The sequence below is a fragment of the Oreochromis niloticus genome, linkage group LG17 (genome assembly GCF_001858045.2).
Source record: "Oreochromis niloticus isolate F11D_XX linkage group LG17, O_niloticus_UMD_NMBU, whole genome shotgun sequence".
In the NCBI taxonomy this organism is placed as follows: Eukaryota; Metazoa; Chordata; class Actinopteri; order Cichliformes; family Cichlidae; genus Oreochromis; species Oreochromis niloticus.
Window position 1 is genome coordinate 23,457,376 of NC_031981.2, and position 21,607 is coordinate 23,478,982.

The 21,607-nt window shown below is 39.6% G+C and overlaps 1 protein-coding gene across 1 annotated transcript; it reads left to right on the forward strand.

Annotated features, from left to right (window-relative positions):
- Positions 1 to 3,503: 3,503 nt before the first annotated feature.
- LOC102083127 (desmoglein-2) lies at positions 3,504 to 20,450 on the forward strand. Its single transcript, XM_019346915.2, is given in 15 exon segments — positions 3,504 to 3,844; positions 6,705 to 6,830; positions 7,085 to 7,243; positions 7,358 to 7,499; positions 7,919 to 8,076; positions 9,514 to 9,648; positions 9,759 to 9,944; positions 10,459 to 10,712; positions 10,715 to 10,870; positions 10,979 to 11,121; positions 11,618 to 11,839; positions 16,964 to 17,206; positions 17,449 to 17,579; positions 17,704 to 18,006; positions 18,204 to 20,450. Coding segments are annotated over 15 exon segments (3,462 nt in total). The 5' UTR covers positions 3,504 to 3,799; the 3' UTR covers positions 19,263 to 20,450.
- Positions 20,451 to 21,607: the final 1,157 nt, after the last annotated feature.

A 21,607-nucleotide genomic window follows, 5' to 3' on the forward strand; every position in this document is an offset into this window, starting at 1 on the left:
TATGTGAGAAATGAACATTTGTTTTTTGTGGTTCATTCATCGAGTTTATTATTTATTTATGTGTAAGTACAGCTAATAGAAGTTTATCAATTTTTAAAAAAAAACTTTTTATTAATGATTGATGTATGATTTATATAAATCCAACTTGACATTAGATGTTTATGTTAAAACTGTTGAACAATTTTTTAAAAGATTGGACATTGATTGTGCTTATGAAAAACAGTAATGGTGACTATTCAGGATGCCTGGTTGCATAGTCACTAATGACCAAAATAAACTTGTTTCCTGTGTGACTGCATTCAACTGGTCTGACTATGTCAACACCAATGACTTCAAAAGGTGTAGAAATAACAGAGAGAGGGTTGAGGGGGACAATTTCTGTATGCTTTCCATTATCTATGCTAGGATGAAATACACCCAGCTGCATATTTAGGTATGAGGCTAAGATGTGTGATTAGCTGGACGGAGACCTCAACCACACTTTGCCTCTGAAAGATAAAGCATTCACACTGACAAGGGAGATAGAGAGAGAAACAGCAGCAGAGATAAAAACAGAAAGAAGGGACTAGTTGGCCCAGGAACCATGACAGGATCAAGACAGGAAAAAAATGTTTATGTATTGGGCCCAGATGACTGAGGCTTATAATAGGAAGCAGGATTTCAGTTTACCCAGGTAACTTCAGGGTTAATCCTTGGTTTAATCCTGTACTAAGAAGTTGGTTCAATTCTTACCGGGGTAAAGCACCATGGTAACTTATGTTATGAACCTAACCTGCTTTGGAGCAGGTTAGGTTCCAGATTAGAGATCAACAGGTATCTCTAATCTGATACCAACCAATCAATACTCAAGAAAATAGGGTCACCATTACTGGAAGATCCTTGTGAATTAACAGTGGGAGGGTCTAAAGTTTCCCAGTAGCATGTAATGTCTTCATGTTTCCCTGATGAGCATCAATTTATTTTTTTTCCTGTTAGCATTAGAACAATTTATTGTAACAATATTGTTCCATAAGCATTAATATCTGATCCTAAAACAGGGTACTCCTATCAAATTCGTACTGAGACCAGGTGCAAATGTTTTTATATTTAATCTGTACTCCAAAACCAGGGCTGGGATATAACTGGTAGGTATGGAACTAAAATTCTTACTTTTGTTATGATCTGCAAGGCAGATCATGTAGAGAAGAGAGGAGTGTGGACCCAAGAGCAGACACTGAAGACTGACTTACTGAGAGAGCTTTATTTACAGTAGGACGCAAAATACAAACAACAGAAGAGAATGGCCATAACTTAAACTAAGAAAAACCTAAACCAGGAATGCTAACAAAAAGATGCAACCAGAGACAAAGAACTAGGAAAAACCTGAAACGTGGGAGAAACAACAGCAGGACGAACGCAGATTAAACACATCAACTCCTAAAGCTGGTGGATGATATCACTCTCATTGGTCTGATCCAGAATGATGACAGGCCGCATACAGAGAGGAGGTGGACCAGATGTTGCACTGGTACAGTCAGAACCATATAGAGCTGAACCAGTTCAAGACTGTGGAGATGAAGGTGGACTTTTGGATGAACAAATGATTCCTGCAGGTAGTGAGTCAGTGATGTAGCTCTCTATTGCCTCTCTCTCAGGTTTTAGAAAGTCTATACAGCTGACTGGTGGGAAATAGAGCACCAGGAAATAAGTTGATGCTGCAGTCGTTGGGACGGTGAGGCAGCGGAGAAAGAGCCAAATCCTTACTAAACACTTTAGCAAGATCATGATAAGCCTCGGATACATAGAAAGGTCAGGCTTCTCCATTAGTGACAGATTTAGTAATGGAAATACTGGGCATAGTGGACCGCAGACAGGTTTTGTAACACCAGGTACTCCAACCAGAAACAATTCTTAGCCCAATCGATTTGCGGATTATGATGGCTAAGCCAGGGACAGCCAACAGCCAATGGAGTACCAGGGGCATGGAACAAAAACAAGCTGACTTCCTCCACATGATTGAAGGAGACAGTCAGTTAAACATTCTGAGTGCAGTGGGTAATATCAAGGAGACAGAACTCATTCAGGGCCGACACTTTCAGTGGTTCGGAGAGAGGAATTAATGGGATTCAAAGGCTCTGAGTGAGAGTCTCAGAGCCTTTGATCAGCGCGGTGCACGAGTGAGTGTGGGTCATATACAGAAATTTTGCTGGGCAGGTAAGACCAGGCAGGGAAACATCTTGAGTGGTGAACCCCAGTATCCCCACAGTTACTGACAGGCAGACTCTTTTGGCTGCGACGGGCAAGTATCAACATAGTGTCCTCTTTTCCCACAATAGAAACACTCACCCGCCAGCAGTCTTCTCCTCCGGTTGGAATAGGATAGCGTAGCTCCTCCGAGCTGCATCGCCTGCTCCTCCCCATCAGTTTTAAGTACTGTGAAGTACCATGAATGAAACCTTGGCATTGTCTGTGGAAAAGGTGCGATTCTATGGCCTAAAAACAAGCGCACGTTGGGTGAGAAATCTCCCACTTTTTTCCAAGTCTCCCAAAATCTTCTCTGGTGTCGGCAGTGGCTGCTACTATGGAACAGGGGGAGGAGAGGGAGGAAGAGGACAGAAGGAAGCAACATCTAGCGTTGATGGTGGAGGTGAAAAAATTCCAACATTAAAGCACTGGGTCTGAAACACACCTTTAAACTCTGAATGCCTGAAGGAGCAAGTTTTTCTCTTTAGAGATGTGTTGGAGCATTTTCTCATGGAGATGCAGTTGGTCTGCTTGCAACAATAACACACGCTGAGCTGTGTTAGAGTCCGCTAGGTCCATTCCAGGCTGGATCATTCTATCAGCGTGCATGGCAAGAACGGGACCCAACCGCAGGAACTTCTGATCCAAGACAATACATTTATTTACAGTGAGAATGAACAATAGTGAAACACTTTTCAAAGACATGGCTCCAACTCCAACCCTCGATATTTACAAACGCTCCACTCCCATGACACACTCCTCTCCAGGTTCCTAACAACACAAGATGTACTGTAGAGGTTAGTTTAGTGTACTCACGACACACACATAAAGATAACTTCCACTCAACAATCCAGTGTCAACTGAAGGTCGGCCACACAGTTAAGTAGTGGCTACTAACGAGTGTAATCAGCGGCAGCTGGTGAGTCTTGATGGAAGACGGGTGTGGCTGGCTTCAGCGTGGGAAATACCTTCTGGCCTGATGATGCCCATAAACTGGCACAAGGAACGAACACACACACACACACACACACACACACATAAAGGAGGAAATAGGGGCCCGGGAGGGGAGCCAACACAAAACACATAGAAAAACAACCAAGAAAAGGACGGGATGTGTTGTCCATCCGCCTGGTGAGGTCAGGTCAGTGCAGGAGTCAATAATTTAATTATAACCGAATGATGCGCTTTATATTTATATAATTCCGCATGTTTAAATTATCTTTAAAATTGTAAGGTGTCCTGTGTTGCTATGGGTTTTTCATGTTTATGAGCTTACAAGAACAATTGGGTGTGGCTTGCGTTGCATTTGGCAGGTTACCATGTGTTGCACGCATACGCTCAGTGAATGCCACACCTGCACGAAAGTATTACAGACACGGTGTTGCCTTTGTTGCGTGTGTGTAACGCCCATGTCTCTGTTGTATCTCAGTAAAAGTTGTTGGGGTTGGCGTGATGTTTTTCTTTTCCAAGTCTTAAGTAGATGCCAGTGAAATTGATAGTCGTTTGACAGCTTGTATCCAGACAGTAAGAAACTCTCCGTGCCGCCGGGAGACTCCCCTGAGACGCTTCTTCAGTCATGATTCGGATTTCTTGGCCCGTGTTTGTGTTGCTACTTTTTGTGGTGAGTCCAGAAAGACTTTGTCGGTTAGAACAGACTTTCATATGGAAAGTAGGTTTTTTTTCTATGAAACAAGCTTCATTCATAATGTGATTCTTTTGTTGCTTTTATTATTTATGTTTTTCGTCTTTTTAAAACATAAATCAATCAAAATTTATAATAGATTAAAGACAACAAATCATAGTCAAGCATTTTGAAATCTAATCACAATACACAATGAATTGTAAAATAAGCATTATCGTGATTTCAGTAGGCTATATGAAGCAAAACCGGTGCTAAAAAGCGATCGTCTGCCAAAACGTGATGTCGTGTCAAGGTATCCCACAGAGAATTTGTAAGAAATCAAATCAAATATGTCTTATAAATAATATCAAGCTGAACCTGCCGCAATTTCTTCCCCCTGTCCAAATCATGGACAAACGTGGTTTGAGAATGTTGTATATTGAGCGTTAGTTTAGATGAATCGACTTCCCGCAGACGTGATTATGCGCTTATCGGACAAAAAGTCCCCAGTTTGCTGAAATAATCCCCTCCGGCACAACGTGACAACAATAAATGATTTAAATCAATAAATCATTTTCTGTTGTAACCCAAACAAATGAACGGCAATGTAATGACATTCATCTTTCACTTTTTTTAATAAAGTAGAATATCAGCCACGACTGTTGGTTGGAATTGAGGCGGAGTCAACGGGATCCGCTCTCCTTGCCCAGCACGCGGACAGAGGGGGAAACAAATTGTGTCGGGGACAGCTTCCCTGGCAAGACCCCGGTGTTTGCCATAAAATGATTGCTCACATTTAAACTGTTATAAATGACTTGCTGATCTATAATCTGTCAAAAATAGATCAAACATATCTCTCATGAAAGATATCAAGTAATTTTGAGCCAGAGGGAGCATTCCTATCATGAAGTATCTGTAATCAGTTTTTGGAAAGTGACTGTTATATATCCTGTTATTTATCCCGGCAAAAAGTGCCATTGACATTAAAATGTCTTTTTCAGGAGAGAGCTGGCTAGCAGAAATTGTAACAAATAGACCAGAACTGTGATGTGATAAGTTACCAAGGAGGACTGGATTGATTATAATATGGCTACAATGATGCAGTCATAAAGATACTTCAAAAAGGAATAGTTCTTCTATTTTATATTTAACCCAGGGTTCTCAAACTCGCGGCCCGGGGGCCACTTATGGCCGTGTCACCCCTACTGTATATTGCTGTGAAAAAATATAATGCGATTTGGCCCTTTAAGTTTTTTTCTTAGGGAGGATTTGTTTGTTGCTGAGTGCAATGTTAAAATAATGCCTGTAAAAAGAAAAAATATATATATTTTATATGAAGGCAATATGAGCAGAGAGTACAAACATCTTGAAGGATTGAGTGTGTTAGTTAGAACAATATTATAGCAGAAGTGCTGCACCGTAGGCAGAAAGAGAGTATCAGTTTGTGTATTTGGTAGTTCACTGAAAGGCTTCAGTTAAGAGTGAGGGGAAAAAAGATTTGCACTCATGTTTGCATGTTTCTTTTGTTATGCAATATTTAAAATTTAAAAAAGCAAAACACTACATTTTTGGACATATTTGTGGGCGTATTCTTGGGGTTTTTTGTACTATTTGAACATGTAAGCAGCCCTCCAATGAGAAGACTGTGCAAGCAGTGGCCCACAGCTCATTTAAGTTTGAGACACCTGGATCTAACCCATTCATAAATCCTGTTCACTAAGGTCTATTTAACAACATAAGTAAGCATTGTACACTAAAAAACACACACAGAAAACTCTGAAATCACTTTTTTGGCAGTCAGTCGCTTTTTAGCACAACACTGGCTTACAAGGTAGTTCAGCCTCTGCATTGACTAGGCCAGCTTGGACACGCCTGAGCTTTTTTCCCTTTGTACTATTTTCCCTTTTTACCTAACTAAAGTTGTTGGGTGTTGCTTGAATTGAGATGTAATTCAGATGGAATAACTATTGGCATCCAGACCACAAACTCAAAAGTAAAAAACTCTCAGAAAAAATTATGTTATTCATAACTGAATGTTATTATTATCTATAACTGTTTATTCTTTACTTTACGTTATGAAAAACATTTAGGTCACTATAATAAATACATTTAGTTTCATAGTTATAAAAGTGTGGGAAATAAGGTTGCGACCTCAGAGAGATTTCCTCAAATGAATAGAGAGTTGTTTTTAAGTGCTCTGAATGAGTTATTTGATGGCAGTAAAAGTGTACAACCACTCCTTACTTTTCTTGTCATTATTACCTTACATGCTTCAACTGAACCTTTCCAGTAGTGGCAAGAGGTGTGTCAGCTTTTGTGTTTACTGGGAAAACTAGCAGCTTTATAGCCCCTGCAAGGTGCATGTTTTTACATGCAGGGTTTAATAGCATCTTGATTTATGATTAGTTCACAATGTAGCCTGCAGAGTTTGTTGGCTGGCTGAGACGCCACAAATGCATGCATATACACATACACACACACATATTTACATACATACGTGTGTGTGTGTGTGTGTGTGTGTGTGTGTGGCGAGCATGTATGTGTGACAAATCAACCAAAGCAAGTATTTTTGAAAGTAAAGACCTGAAACTTTCCTGCTGTGAGTGAATCATTCGCCAAGTCATATTTTACCTGCTAAAGACAGGAAGATTGACAAACAATTGCAGACTGTTGCTTTGAAGGTCTGGTTTTTCAAACTGATATATAACAGAAACCTGTTCTTTGAACATCTCTCTGGGTTTTAAATTACAGACAGTAATTCCAAGAAATGCTTGACAAGGATTAAAAATGGGTGTTTTTGTTTTCTTTAAAGGGCTGGTGATTTCTCCAAACATGTTTAAGTGTATGTGTTGTATTTCAGGTCCAGGCTGTTGTGACGAAAGCCAAATCTGGAGACAGTCTAATAAGGAGAAAAAGAAACTGGCTTCCCCCACCAGTGAAGTTGGAGGAAAATGTGGACCACACACAAAAGACTTCTGTTGCCAGGGTGAGTCATTGATTTAGTTTTTTATTCCTTTTCACTTAATGATCTTTTAATTTTTAATTTTAATTAAATTAATTAAAATAATTTTTATAATGGTTAGAAAATCATGATATACAATATATTAAGGTTTTTAGCATTAACATACTAAGATATGAGGAATCTATAAGAAATCCATGTTGTCTTTGTTGTCGTTATTGTGCTATGATTATGACATATTTGTGAATTATGCTATGTTTAGCTTTTCATCTCATTTTCAGATTCATTCAGATTTCGATGATGGTAAAGGAAATCTCAAATACTCCCTGATAGGCCGTGGTGCAAACCAAGATCCCTTCCATGTGTTTGTAGTTCACGAAAGAACTGGATTTATTCGTGTGACCCAATTACTTGACAGAGAGTTCATCAATATGTACAATGTGAGTGAGACAAAAACGGTTATTTTCCATCATGACTTCAGTGCATTCCGTATCAACAGTTTACATAAATATTTGTAACGTATTAATTACACCTAACAAGGTTTCCTATTTTAGCTTTCTGGTGTTGCTAGGTACAATGATGGCACTCTGGCAGAGGAAAACATAGACGTACGATTCAAGGTTGTTGATCAGAATGACAATCCTCCAGTGTTTCAAGATGTCTATACTGGGCGTGTGGATGAGCTTACACCGCGAGGTTAGTGCTTCGTTTTTATGAAAATTCCTCACTAATCACTATCCAGCATGTGATGACTCCATATTCCCATATGACTAATATTCAATTAATAAATGAAAACAAAGTTTTTGTTTTTGGTACATTGCTTACAGGTTGAACTTACTTAAATGTAATGTTCTATTCAAACTAAACAATGTATTATGGAACAGGATTTTTTTTTTAATGTACATCAGCTGTGAGATGGGTTGTGTTGATCAGAATACATTGGGGTTAAAGGTATTAGGAGATACTAGAACTCTTGATGTTGTCTGTGTAGATTCTCCATCATCCAGGTCGTAGTAGTCTCAACTTTTGAAGATGCCACAGAGGGGTTTTGTTTGTTTGTTTGTTTGTCTTTGTTTTTTGAGAAATTAAAATGTCATTCCTTGATATGCTTACAGGGACTTTTGTTATGAAAGTCGCAGCAACGGATGCTGATGAACCAGACAATCCCAATTCCCAGGTTTTTCATACCATCATAGACCAGAAACCACCTCATGACATGTTTTACATGAACAGTGACGGGTCCATCTTCATCAAAAACAGTCCAGACAGAGAGGTATGAACTAAACCCCACACCAGTTTCAGAGCTATGTAGTTAATGTTTTATTTGATTTTTGATATTTGATGATAAAAATAATAATAATCATAATATGATTATTTTTAATAAAATCAGATGTTAGAATAATTATTCAGATGTTAGAATAATTATTCTAACATCTGAATTTTAAAGTCCAATGAAAATCTAGTTTAAGACATTTTTTCAGACAGTAAAGTTCAGTAGATACATAATGTTTATTAGAGTTATGAGCAGTCATGTTAATCAACTGATATTTCTATTATTTACCAAAAATAATTATCATCTTGGTTATTACCATTTTATTGCAGCTCAGGTGATTTGTTTTTTGTTGTTGTCGTTAAATTCCACACTCTGGAATTCTGTTTTTATACATTTGGCTTTCACTAATCTCAACAAACAGAGCGAAAACTGAGACTTTCTAAAATGATGACGCATGTTAGTCATATGGTTCAGTCATGTGACCAATTAAACTAAGATAGCGGAGGGCATTATACAGCAGTTGTTTTGTTTGCTTTCAATTTTGACAGCCATATTAAAGATGAATCAGTCTGTACATGCTCCTGATAGCTTTTCTTCAAATTCTTTAACTCTCAGTCGCTTTTGCAACTTTGTACTTTTGTGTTACTCGCACCTCATTGTTAGTCCATTTAAAAAACTCGGTGCTTTTCCTCAACATTTTACCACAACGTTTCAAAGAGCCGGAAAGTAAATAAACGACAGACAGAAATGAGGCAGGTCAAATCTACTTGCGCTTCACGCATGCGCAGTACTGGAACGTAAGCGTTTTGGGCCGTTTCAATGTGGATGCACAACTCTGTGAAAACGACTGAAAACGCTAGTGTGGACGGGGAGCTTTTTCAGACGAAAATACCATTTTCAAATCTATCCGGGCTAATGTGGATGGAGCCACAAACTGACTTAAACACAAAGACACAGCAGGGTTACCTTTATAGTGGTTTGGCTATAATATTTACATACAATAGGGGAAACAGAACAAACACCAATAACTTAAACTGACTTAGACTTGTAAATGGGAAGTTTTAGAACAAAGTGACTATTGAAACTTAAATTTTATATCAATCTGTGTGGAAGCTGGGGGGGAAAAGTCATGAAACTTTGTTCTGGTCTCTTTGTGACCAGAACAAAGAGACTTGGAGTTAGAGAAACAGTCTTGTTAGTACGAGCTCCTATGATCCTTCTCTAATCCTGCACTGGAGAACATGAGGCAAAGACAAATTCATGGACTACACTAGTCACCAAGTTTATATCAGTGGACAGGAGCTTTTTTCCTTTGATCACTGAAAGCGTTCCTGGATAGCTATTCTGGCTAATGGATAGCTAACCAGGAACATTGCTACAGTAAAGTGTGATGCAGTCTGTCTAAGAAATTAGTAACTTATTGGTCTGTGATTTCAGAAATGTGATCAGTATATTCTGACAGTAAAAGGTCAGGACCTAAATGGTGCACCAGGGGGGAACACTGGAACTGGCACTGTTACTATAGCTGTTGGTGATGTGAATGACAACCTACCAACTCTGGAAAAAGAGCAGGTAGTTTTCTTTCTTGCTCTCTTTTAAATCAACTGTGTAGTTATTTACAAATATATACAATACATTGCTGAAATAACCCCTATGATTTTTGTTATATTCTCCACCTATAGTATGAAGGAAGCATTGAGGAGAACACACAAGGTGTGGAGGTGATGAGAATCAAAGCACAGGACCTGGACCTGCAAGGCACTGACAACTGGGAAGCTGTATTTGATATTGTCAAGGGCAACGAGGCTGGGTATTTTAGCATTAAAACAGATCCCAACACCAATGAGGGAATCCTAATGCTTGATAAGGTACTGCAGTTTGAAATGAAACAAATATCATTCTTATTATTATTATTATTATTAATCCTAGTCTTCAATACAGCATAAAAAACAAAGCAAATAGAAATCTTGATATCTCAGAGCATATGCATTTTAAACCCCAAATCTGGCAGAATAGGCCAGTGTCCGTTTGATCAAATTGTCCGGCAAACTGTACTAGCCAGAAAAACAAATACATGTTCTATATTGTGAAATAGTTACATTTTTTTCAGTTACTTAAGTCTTGCATGCCCAGGAGAGCATTATCTCTTATCTGATTGTTCTTGGTGTCTGCCTAAGATTCTGTCCATAAAATTATGAACAGAATTTCTGTATAACTTTGACATTTTCTTTAACCTCATGTACTAATTGGCAGTAAGTTTGCGAAGTATCAATGATGAATTGTTTTCATTTAACTCAGAAGACCAGTAATAAATGCAAACATTTATCATTATTATGATGAATTGTAACAGATGTTCTTTGTTTCTGTCTGTCATCTGTATAGGCTGTGGATTATGAAGATGTAAAAAACATTGAACTTGGACTATCTGTGAGGAACAAGGCTCAGCCATATGGATCTGGGACAAGTGCTGGAATAAATATTGGAGGAGGGGGAGGAGGAGGAGGAGGAGGAGGAGGAGGGGAGGAGGAGGAGGAGGCGGAGGGGGAGGAGGCGGAGGAGGAGCAGGAGGAGGAGCAGGGGGAGCAACTGGAGCTGCTGGGAGTTCTGGTGGGACATCGTTTAAAACCTATCCTATCAAAATCAATGTGAAGAACCAGCCTGAGGGGGCAAAGTTTGATCCCAAAGTTAAAGCCATTCATGTCTCAGAGGGAAGCACCTCCTTCAACATTAATGATGTTATTGCCAGCTACCCTGCAATAGATGGAGACACTGGAAAACCCGCTCAAAATGTCAGGTCAGTGCATACACAAATAAGTGCACATTAAAACCACTAAAAATAAACTACAATGTCACTTTCACCTTTCATTCACGGTAATAACAATATAGCTTATTTCTGCTGTAGGTATATTAAGGGATCAGACCCTAACAACTGGCTAACTATTGACCCAGAGACAGCTGAGATCAAACTGAACAAGATGCCTGACAGGGAATCTCCACACTTGGTCAATGGAACATATTTTGCCAAAATACTCTGCATTTCAGAAGGTATGCTGCTCCACTGTATAGATGCCAACACTTCAAAAATTATTTATGTAAGGGGAGTACCCTTGAAAAGTAGCTGTGGAATTGCAACCACTGGGAATTTCTCACTTATTAGTCAAGCCATATTCCTTTATACCATACTGTGAAATTCAGAACCATAAATGTAACGCAACCGGTGATAGTTTTTACTAAACATAATATTGTAAACAAATTGCCTGATATTTTGTAGAGGACAAATTCATTATTGCAACATAACTACAAGTCCATCACATTGCTGGCTAAATACATCTGTACGGTCTGTATAATGCCGACAAAACAAAATGGCTATTCAGCAGTAAGATTCATGTAAATAAACAAAATCAATGTAAGTTTTACTTTTTGTCCAAACATAGTAATAGCAAAGCAAGTAGTCCTTGAACTTATCTCTGAAAAAATGTACATAATCAAAGGAAAAATGTTAAATTCTTGCTTTTTATTTCTTTTTTTAAAAATTTACCAGACACGCCTGATAAAACAGCCACTGGCACCATAGCCATCCAAGTGGCGGATTCTAATGACCACTGCCCCATCTTGACAAGTGACATGGAGACTATGTGCACAACAGTGGATGCTGTTATTGTGAACGCTAATGATGAGGATGCATTTCCCAATGGACCTCCTTTTGTGTTTGAGATCCTCCCAGAAGGCACTAAGGGAAAATGGCAAGTGGAGCATCTCAATGGTGAGTTGAAAACATCACCACAATTTCATGAGTGTAGTACATTCAGAGACTGAACCACCAACTGGCCAAAGAAGATGAGTGTGTATTTGCTCTGCTCTCAGTGTTAACTCCAAATTTATCTGACTTTTTACAGTTAAGAAATAGACTCCAAGGATGAATGGCTCAAATGTGATTGGTCACTTTCAAAACAGTACCACAACAAACCTATTTGACGAATTGTTTTCAAAAAGAAAATTTAAATAAACAAAATTAACTTTAATTGCAGATACGTTGCTTTATTTAAGTGATTTAGCAAGGGAAAAGCAAATGGCTCAATCAGTTAATAATAATCACATAATTAAATCAATTTAAAATTTAGAAAAAAGTAAAAATCTTAAATAATCAAATCTAAATTGTTGCTGTATATCTATCAGTTTTAGTGAGGTTTTAGTGGACGAAAGAGAAGACACTGGCTATAGAGGATCTTCTGCTCACTATGACAAAACTACAAAGAAATAACAGCTAATGGTTTCCTGCAAAGGGTTTTATACATCCTCTTCTCTCCACCTTTCCATCCTGACATGGCCAATATCGACATCCAGTCACTTGATGTGACATCCAATCATCCTCTCGCCCTCTCCCTATGAACTGTCACATAAAAGTTTTGACCACTCTGTAGCAAAAGCTACTTTATTAGGGTTATCACATTAATTCACTATATTTTACTTCAATTTGCATGATTCCTTTTTACTTCTGTATATGTATATACATATATACACAGTCCAGATCAAAAGTTTAAGACCACTTGAAAAATAGCAAAAAATCATATTTTGCATGGTTGGATCTTAACAAGGTAAAATGTAGAGCTTCAACATGCAACGAGAAGAAATGGGAGTGAGACAAAACATTTTTTGAGCATGCAATTTATTGAAAACAACACTTAAACTGAAATAGGCTGTTTTACAGCTGATCAAAAGTTTAGGAGCACATGCCTTTAAAAAGCTAAATCTGTGCAAAAATGTGGATTCATTGTGATTTTCTGTCAGGTGCTCACACTGTCATAATGTTCTGATGGCAAAGGCAAAAAGAACTTTTCCTATTTGAACGTGATCGGGTTGTTGAACTGCACAAGTAGGGTCCCTCGCAGCACACCATATCACTGCTGAGGTGGGGCACAATAAGACAGTCATTTGGAGTTTCTTAAATGATCCTAAGGATTATGGAACAAAAAAGTCAAGTGGAAGACTCCAATGTTACTGGCATGACAAGCAGATGCCACCTGAGATGTTTTCTACACGCCACAGTGGAAGGGACGTCAAAATGGTCTGGGGTGCTTTTTTCTTCGGTGGAACAATGGCGCTTCAGGAGGTGCAGGGGCGTCAAACTACCGCTGGCTATGTCCAGATGTTGCAGAGACCTTCACTCATGATTGAGGGCCCTCGTCTGTGTGGTAACGACTAAGTTTTTCAACAGGACAACGCTACAGTACACAATGCCCACAGGACAAGGGACTTCTTCTAGGAGAATAACATCACTCTTTTGGACCATCCTTCGTGTTCCCCTGATCTAAATCCAATAGAAACTTTTTGAGGATGGATGGCAAGGGAAGTTTTTAAAAATGGACAACAGTTCCAGACAGTAAATGCCCTTTGTGCAGCCATCTTCACCACTTGGAGAAATGTTCCCACTCACCTCCTGGAAATGCTTGCATCAAGCATGCCACAACTAATTTTTGAAGTGATCAACAATAACGGTGGAGCTACACATTACTGAGTTCATGTTTGGAACTTTGATTGACCCCTCACTGACAAGACTGGCTACAGATACCGACTACAAAATGAAGCAATTGTCAGCCACCTCCTTTACATAGATGTAGCTGTACACCAAGAGCAAATGAGACATTGATTCACTGACCCACACCACCAGGATATACAACAGTGACATCGGAATGTCGTTCGGACTGGAGAAATGTAATCGGATGATAACGAAGAGAGGGAAGGTAGTCAGAACTGAGGGGATCAAACTACCAGAAGGCAACATTGCAGACATTAAGGACAGCTACAAGTACCTTCGAATCTCACAGGCAAATGGGAACCATGAATTGGCCGCTAGGAAAGCTGCATCCACCAAGTACCTGCAGAGTGTAGGGCACATCATGAGGAGTCCACTGAACAGTAAGAACAAGATCCGGGCTATCAACATCTTCGCCGTGCCTGTAATCAAGTACCCTGCTTGGATAATAAGCTGGTCACAGGAGGAGATAGAAGTCACTGACGTCAAGAGCAGGCAGTTCCTGACCATGCATGGAGGGTTTCACCACAAGTCCAGCACCCTGAGACTGTGTGCTACGCGGAAGGAAGGAGACTGGGGACTAGTGAGTGTCAGTACAACGTTCCATATTGAGACAACAAATATCCACCAGTACATCAGGAAGATGGTCATGATCGACCGCGTGATCAGTGAATACCTCAGGCAGCACAAACCCAAGAAGGAGGAGTAACCATCATGGAAGGATAGGCCCCTGCATAGTATGTACCACCGGATAGAGGAAGTGGCTGACATTCAGAAATTCTACCAGTGACTGGACAAAACTGGACTGAAAGACAGCACAGAGGCACTCATCATGGCAGCAGAAGAACAAGCTCTGAGCGCAAGATCCATAGAGGCTGGGGTCTGTCACACCAGGTAAGACCCAACGTGTAGGATCTGTAAAGGTGCCACTGAGACAATCCAGCAAGATGCTAGCAGCCACGGCATACATGGAACACTATAACCAAGTGGCTAGCACAGTATACAGGAACATCTGTACCGAGTATGGCCTGAAAGTCCTGAGGTCAAAATGGGAGGTCGAGAATGACAGAGCTAAGATCCTGTGGGACTTCCAGATACAGACAGACAAAATGGTGATGGCTAACCAACCAGACATAGTAGTGGTGGACAATCAGAGGAAGACGGCTGTAGATGTAGCAAATACCAAATGACAGGAACATCAGGAAGAAGGGACACAAGAAGTGCCAAGGGCTCAGGGAAGAGCTTGGGACACTAAAAAACTCTCTCAGTGAGCTTCATGATGTAGTCACCTGGTTTTTACTTCACAGGTGTGTCTTGTCAGGGTTTATTTGTAGAGTTTCTTTCCTTATTGATGGGGTTGGGACCATCAGTTATGTTGTGCAGAAATCAAGTTTGTACACAGCTGACAGCCCTATTTGACAACTGTTAGAATTCCTATTATGGAAAGAACCAATTAGCTAAGAAAAGAGAAATGACAATCCATCATTATTCATGGACTGAAGTTAGTCAGTCCGGAAAATTGCTAAAAATTTGAATGTATCCCAAGTGCAGTGGCAAAGACCATCAAACACTATGAAAAAAATACTGTCTCACATGAGAAAAGGAAGACCAAGAGTCACCTTTGCTGCTCAGGATAAATTAATCTGAGTCACCAGCCTTAGAAATTGAAAGTTAACAGCAACTCAGATTGGAGCCCAAGTAAATCCTTCTCTCACCCCAACCGGTCGCAGCAGATGGCCCCGCCCCTCCCTGAGCCTGGTTCTGCCGGAGGTTTCTTCCTGTTAAAAGGGAGTTTGTCCTTCCCACTGTCGCCAAAGTGCTTGCTCATAGGGGGTCATATGATTGTTGGGTTTTTCTCTGTATGTATTATTGTGCGATCTACTGTACAATATAAAGCACCTTAAGGCGACTTCTGTTGTGATTTGGCGCTATATAAATAAAATTGAATTGAATTGAATTGAATTGAAGTAAATGTCCCATAGAGTTCCAGCAGAGACTCAGTCTCTACATCAACTATTCAGAGGAGACTGCATGAATCAGGCCTTTATGGTCAAATAGCTGCTAAGAAACCACCACTCAGGAAAAGCAACAAGCAGACACACTGAACCAGTATAGAGTTAGTTGGACCATCATTTATTTTTCAAAAGAAAAATGACCCCAAACACACCTCCAGGCTGTATGAGAGCTATTTGACTGCACTAGATGGCCACCGTCACCTGACCTGAACCCAGTTAGATGTTTTGGAATGAAATGGACCAGAGAGTGAAGGCACAAGGGCCAACAAGTGTCTCTCTGGGGCACACCTTCAGTACTGTTGGAAAACTGTTTCAGGCGACTTCCTCATGAAGTTCATTGAGAAAATGCAACGTGTGCAAAGTAAAGGGTGGCTATTTTAAAGAATCTAAAATATAAAACATGTTTTGAGTTGTTTCACTCTTTTTTTTTGTTTGCTACATTATTCCATATGTGTTCATTCATAGTTTTGATACCTTCACTGAGAATCTACAATGTAAATAGTCATAAAAATAAAGACTGCCACCCAGTCCTCCTCTACTACTTCTCCTGAATCCACTGCTTCACCTCTAACATGTTGGAGATCCAAAAACCCTTCCCTGCCACCACAGCTGTATAAGTACCACACCATGTACTATATAAGGTGCACCTGTCTACCTGGCTACATCATCAGCTATACCCCTATCAACTTTATTAGACATGTTATTAGGCACAGTACAATTGTAGCCTAATATGTTGGCTACTTTGAGATTTTTTTTAGGTAAGTAAGCAGCAAACGATCAAGTACAGTACCTTTTTGTTAAAGCATATAGTTACGGCTGTATCAGGTGACCCTGAATCCTCCCTTAGTTATGCTGCATTAGGCTTAGGCTGCTGGGGGATTCCCATGATGCACTGATTTCTTCTTCAGTCACCTTTGTCATTCATTATGTGTTAATAGGCCTCTCTGAATTGAATCATACTTGTTATTAATCTCTTTCTTTCTTTCACAGCATGTCTTTTTTTCTGTCTTCTTACCCTCACCCCAATTAGTCGCAGTAGATGGTCGCCGCTCCTTGAGCCTGGTTCCGCTGGAGGTTTCTTCCTGTTAAAAGGGAGTTTTTCCTTCCCACTCATGCCAAAGCGCTTGCTCAGAGGGTCATATGATTGTTGGCGTTTTCTCTGTTGTATTATTGTAGGATCTATCTTACAATATAAAGAAACTTGAGGCGACTGTTGGATAATTAAAATTGAATTGAATTTTGTTAAGGCAGTAGCAACAATCCCACCAAAATTTCTACAGAAATTGTATAATCTAGTTCATGTTCATTTTGTTTCACATATTTTTCTGGTTTCTGACAGACACTGCAGCTATCTTGCGGTCTCAGGAGACTCTTTGGCCTGGTATTTATGAGGTGGAATTTTTGGTGAAGGATCAGCAGGGGCACGCGTGTCAAGATCCACAGAAAGTCAAGGTTGAAGTTTGCACCTGTGAGGATGGAATCATGTGTGGAAAAAAAGGCGCCAATGGTCAGCCAAGCAAAGGAGCGAAGTTGGGACCTGCAGGCATTGGGCTGTTACTCCTGGGCCTATTACTCTTGTTGTGTAAGTGTTAATTCATCCTAATTGCCATAATGTATTGGTTTTGGTTTTGGATAATTAAGAGAAGAGGGAAACCACCTTAAAGTTTTTTAAATAAACAGCTGCTGCTGACAGATGTAAGACTATGATACATTTACTGTTACTTTATTGTGCTTTATTGTGTATATAAATTATAGCTCCTTCTTTGAAGGATTACTGCACCCTCATACCTTACATTGAAGGTTAATTAAAACTTGGTTTTACAGTGATTCCTTTGTTGCTACTCTTCTGCAAATGTGGAGGTGCTGCAACCTTCCCAGACCTCTTTACTGAGATGCCTTTTGATACAAAGTCACATCTCATCAACTACCATACTGAACGTCAGGGAGAGAACACGGTGAGAATTGCATTTTCTTCACTGCACTGAAGAATATTGGCTAATGTGGTGATGCCTACATGAAAGTTGTGTCAAAGTGATTTTTAACTTTGTACTGACATGTACATTTTTGGCGCAATTATAGGACGTGCCACTACTGAACTTGCCAACACAACTGGATGGAGATGTCCTAAATGTAGCAATGGCTCAAAAACCTGTAGCAATGGATGCGGTGGGCAGTTTTGATTTCGCACAATCTGTCGGATCCATTAATAGGCTGAACGGGGCTAACTACCAAGGTAGTTACAGAAAAGAAATTTGGGGCATGAACCAACCGGATCCAGGTGGTTTCTACTCTGAGACTGAGACAAGAGAATCGTTGGGAGGTTTAGGACTTTATGATGGAATGGCTCTGCCAGACCACTTTTTGGGGCAATATTACAATCAGGTAAGAAATCTCATGAGTTGGAAAGGTTCAGTAGCTAATGAAAAGCAAAGCAGAGATTTGAATTAATTATAGGGACATGTTTTGATCAGCCCTTAAGGCTGAAAACTTATTTAGTTGTTGATAAAAATTCCTTGCACATACCAAGAGTTGACATGAAAAATACTATCTGAATAATGATTTCCTTTTTACTTCAACAGAAAATCGCTGATGGAAACGACAACCTTGGCGTGAAAGACGGTTTGTTGGTGTATGACTATGAGGGCCAAGGGTCCTCTGCTGGCTCAGTAGGCTGCTGTAGCCTTTTGGAGTCAGACAGTGATCTTCAGTTTCTTGATAACCTTGGACCAAAGTTCAAGACTCTCGCGGAGGTGTGCAGAGGCGAGAAAATTTCTTATGATGACAAACAAGTGCCACCTCCTGTGTCTAATGTCTATAACAATCCCCCAACCTCAGTGTCAAGTTCGGTGACTGTACAAAAACTGTCCCCTCCACCCAAACTGGAGCCAGCCATGCCCAAAGTGGAGCAGAGTATGGTCATGAAGACAACTGAGCATTCTGAAATGGCAAAGGAAAGTACAACTTCAGTGAGGGAAGGGATGAATACAATGAAAAGAGGGTTGGCAAATCAAGGCCAGATGGTCCTAATACAGCAACAGCAGCCTGTCTACTACACAACCACTCCTGTGTTGCAGCCAATGCATTATGTAGTCCAACCACAGGTTCAGAACACTATGATCCTGGCTGAAGCACCAACCACCAACCTTCAAGGCCTGATACTGGTTAACAACCCACAATCTGGACCTGCCCAAGGAGTATTTGTTCAGGGAAACACTCTCCTGTCCAGTGGACAAGCCCAGGAGCCCACCATGGTGCTGGTCGATAACAGTGGTGCCCAGCGGAGTCATGCAAACTTGATCCAAGCTACAAACTTGTCTGGCTCTCAGACCATGAAGGTTGTCGAGGGTAAGGTCCCTGCAGGGTCAATGAAAGTGCGAAAGGGGAACCAGGCTTCCTATGTTGAGGGAGGTCCTCTACAACCAGGAGACCTTCCTGGATCTCAAAAAATCCTAATGGTCAGAGAGAACGTTGTTCAAGACGCAAATGGTCTGCAAAAGAAGGCTGAGGTCTTTGGCTCTGAAAGAATTCTCTACAAGGACAGCCAATCCACTGGCTCTATGACCAGTAAGTTTGGGTCCTCTACTGCTACAGTATCCGCTGGCCCTGTATCCCACAAAGTACAGGAGAAATTCACTTAACTGAGAAAGGCAAAAGTGCAAACTTTTGGCAAAGATATGTTCCAGGTGTATTTTTATGACTTCACTATGTGCATATGAGGTTACTGGTGGGAGGTGTGCTGCTTAATCTTCTTGCATGCTACATGGAAACATGCAAAAGATCTCTGTAATGGTTTAAATGTTTAATAGTACAGATAGTAAATGAAATGTTCATTGGAAATTGTTTAATATAGTATTCAACACATTACAATAAATACTAGTAAGGTAAATGTCTTTTCACTTCTATTGCCTTGTGTCCTGTCTTTTTTCTGGTGTCTTCTCTTTCCCCTCATTACCAACTGGTCTCAGCAAATGACTGCCCCAGTTTGAGCCTGGTTCTCCCAGAAGTTTCTTCCTGTTAAATGGGATGGGGTTTTTTTTCCTGTTGTTGAATGCACTTGCTTTAGGGGCCATGACTGCTGGTGTTTCTAGTGTAGGGTCTTTACCTTACAATATCAAGTGCCTTGAGACACTGGTTGCTGTGAATTGGCTCTAAATAAATAAAATTGAATTCATGACTACAAATATATAACTTTGTTATAACCATTATTTTAACTTGTTTGTTTTCTTTCTAATATGGAAACTTTATGATGCATGTGTATGTTAACTGGACTATCTGAGCCTGAGAGAGTGACTGATGGGACTACTTCCAGCTTAAAGATAGCTGGCTCCTTACTAACATTGTGCAACTATAGCCTCCAAAATGGTCCTGCTGTGGTATAGGGAAAATCCTATTTTGCTCTACTTCATACCAGCTTCAACTGGTTTGGCTTTACCTGTAGCTTTTGTTGTTGTCTTGAGCGGGCTGATTTTGCACTGTTTGCTAGATGTGGAGGCACAGGGGAATTCCTAAGATTTATATTCCTAAGATATGAAGCAATTAGAAGTAAATGTTGGATAACATGGGGACCCTGTTTTGTGTTGCATGTTCACACACTTTCAACTCAGTCATTCATTGACATTTTTCAGTTGTTTGAATGTTGTATTAGGGTTTCATTCATTTCCTTTTGAATGTGTAATTTTTAATGGTTAGAAATTGTAAAAACTAAGATCCTTTTATTACCATATATTTGAACACTCATGTGGTGGCCCAATATCAATGGAAAGGCATGTATTGTGGAAAAACATTTATGCTTAAGATAATAAAATCTTTGGTATGGAGCACTTAAAGGTCTGCAAGTGTTTTATGTTCACTTTTCTCCGTGTGATAGCATGGTTTTATATCACGTTGAGCTCTAAAAGGAAATTTGTCTGTAGAAAGTTCAGTTCGACATTTTTCTACAATGAATTCAAATTTGGAATATAGTGAGTTCATTTTTGTTATTTAATTATTTAAAAAATATATTTTTTAATATTGGTAAATTGACTGGTTCATAGCACTTTTCATAACACTCAAAGAATATCATAGCGTGTTGCTATGCTTTCTTTTGGGGAAATAAATTGAAAAGGCTTCAAACACTGATAAATAAACACAATAATAACAGCTCCTTTACATGTATTGTCCAGATGCAATCTTTGTCTACTCAGGGAATAAACTCACAACATCATGTAGACACCAGACTGATAATGCAATGCATCATGACCTTGAATCCAGCTAGTTTGTTTGTTTTTTCCCCTGTCTTTGTACAAGGACGTTACAAACCAATAGTATGCTGAGGTTCGATGAGTTGAATCACAAATTTTCCAGTACATTTCCATCCTTTCAATCATTTTTTATCACTTTTATAGTATAAAATTTGGATGCAAAATATAAGAGTACTAATAAAATTAAGCTTCCAAAAATGTCAACGCTTTCACACCAGGGATTAACCTCCTAAGACCCAAACTCTTCCACGGCATGCATTTTTAATTTCTCATTGATATTTGGGCTGATTGGGACCTGATGAATGTAAAAACAAAGAATTACCAGATTTTTTTTTTTTTACCTAATTTTTGTTTCTAAGAAAAATAAGAGCCACATATGAGGATATTCGTTTAAAATTTCGATAGAACAGTAGCAGTATAATGTCCTCGTAAGTGGATATCAGGCCCTTGTAGAGCAAAATTGAGTATTTTGGTCTAAATAACCCAAAGTGTGATGTCCGCATATGTGGACGCCAGGTCCTAGGAGGTTAAGATTAATTTGTTCATTCATGAGAAACGTGACCAGTTAAGAAAGCCATTTGGTGCGAGACACCTTTATCAAAATCCATCATTTGTGTAGTAGTTATCACAAAGGAATTGTAATATTTACTAGGGAAATGAGGATCTGGCACAGGTTTGTCATGTATCAGGTACCAGAGTCACTATAAGTCTAGCTGCCATACAGATTCTGCATAAGTAATTTG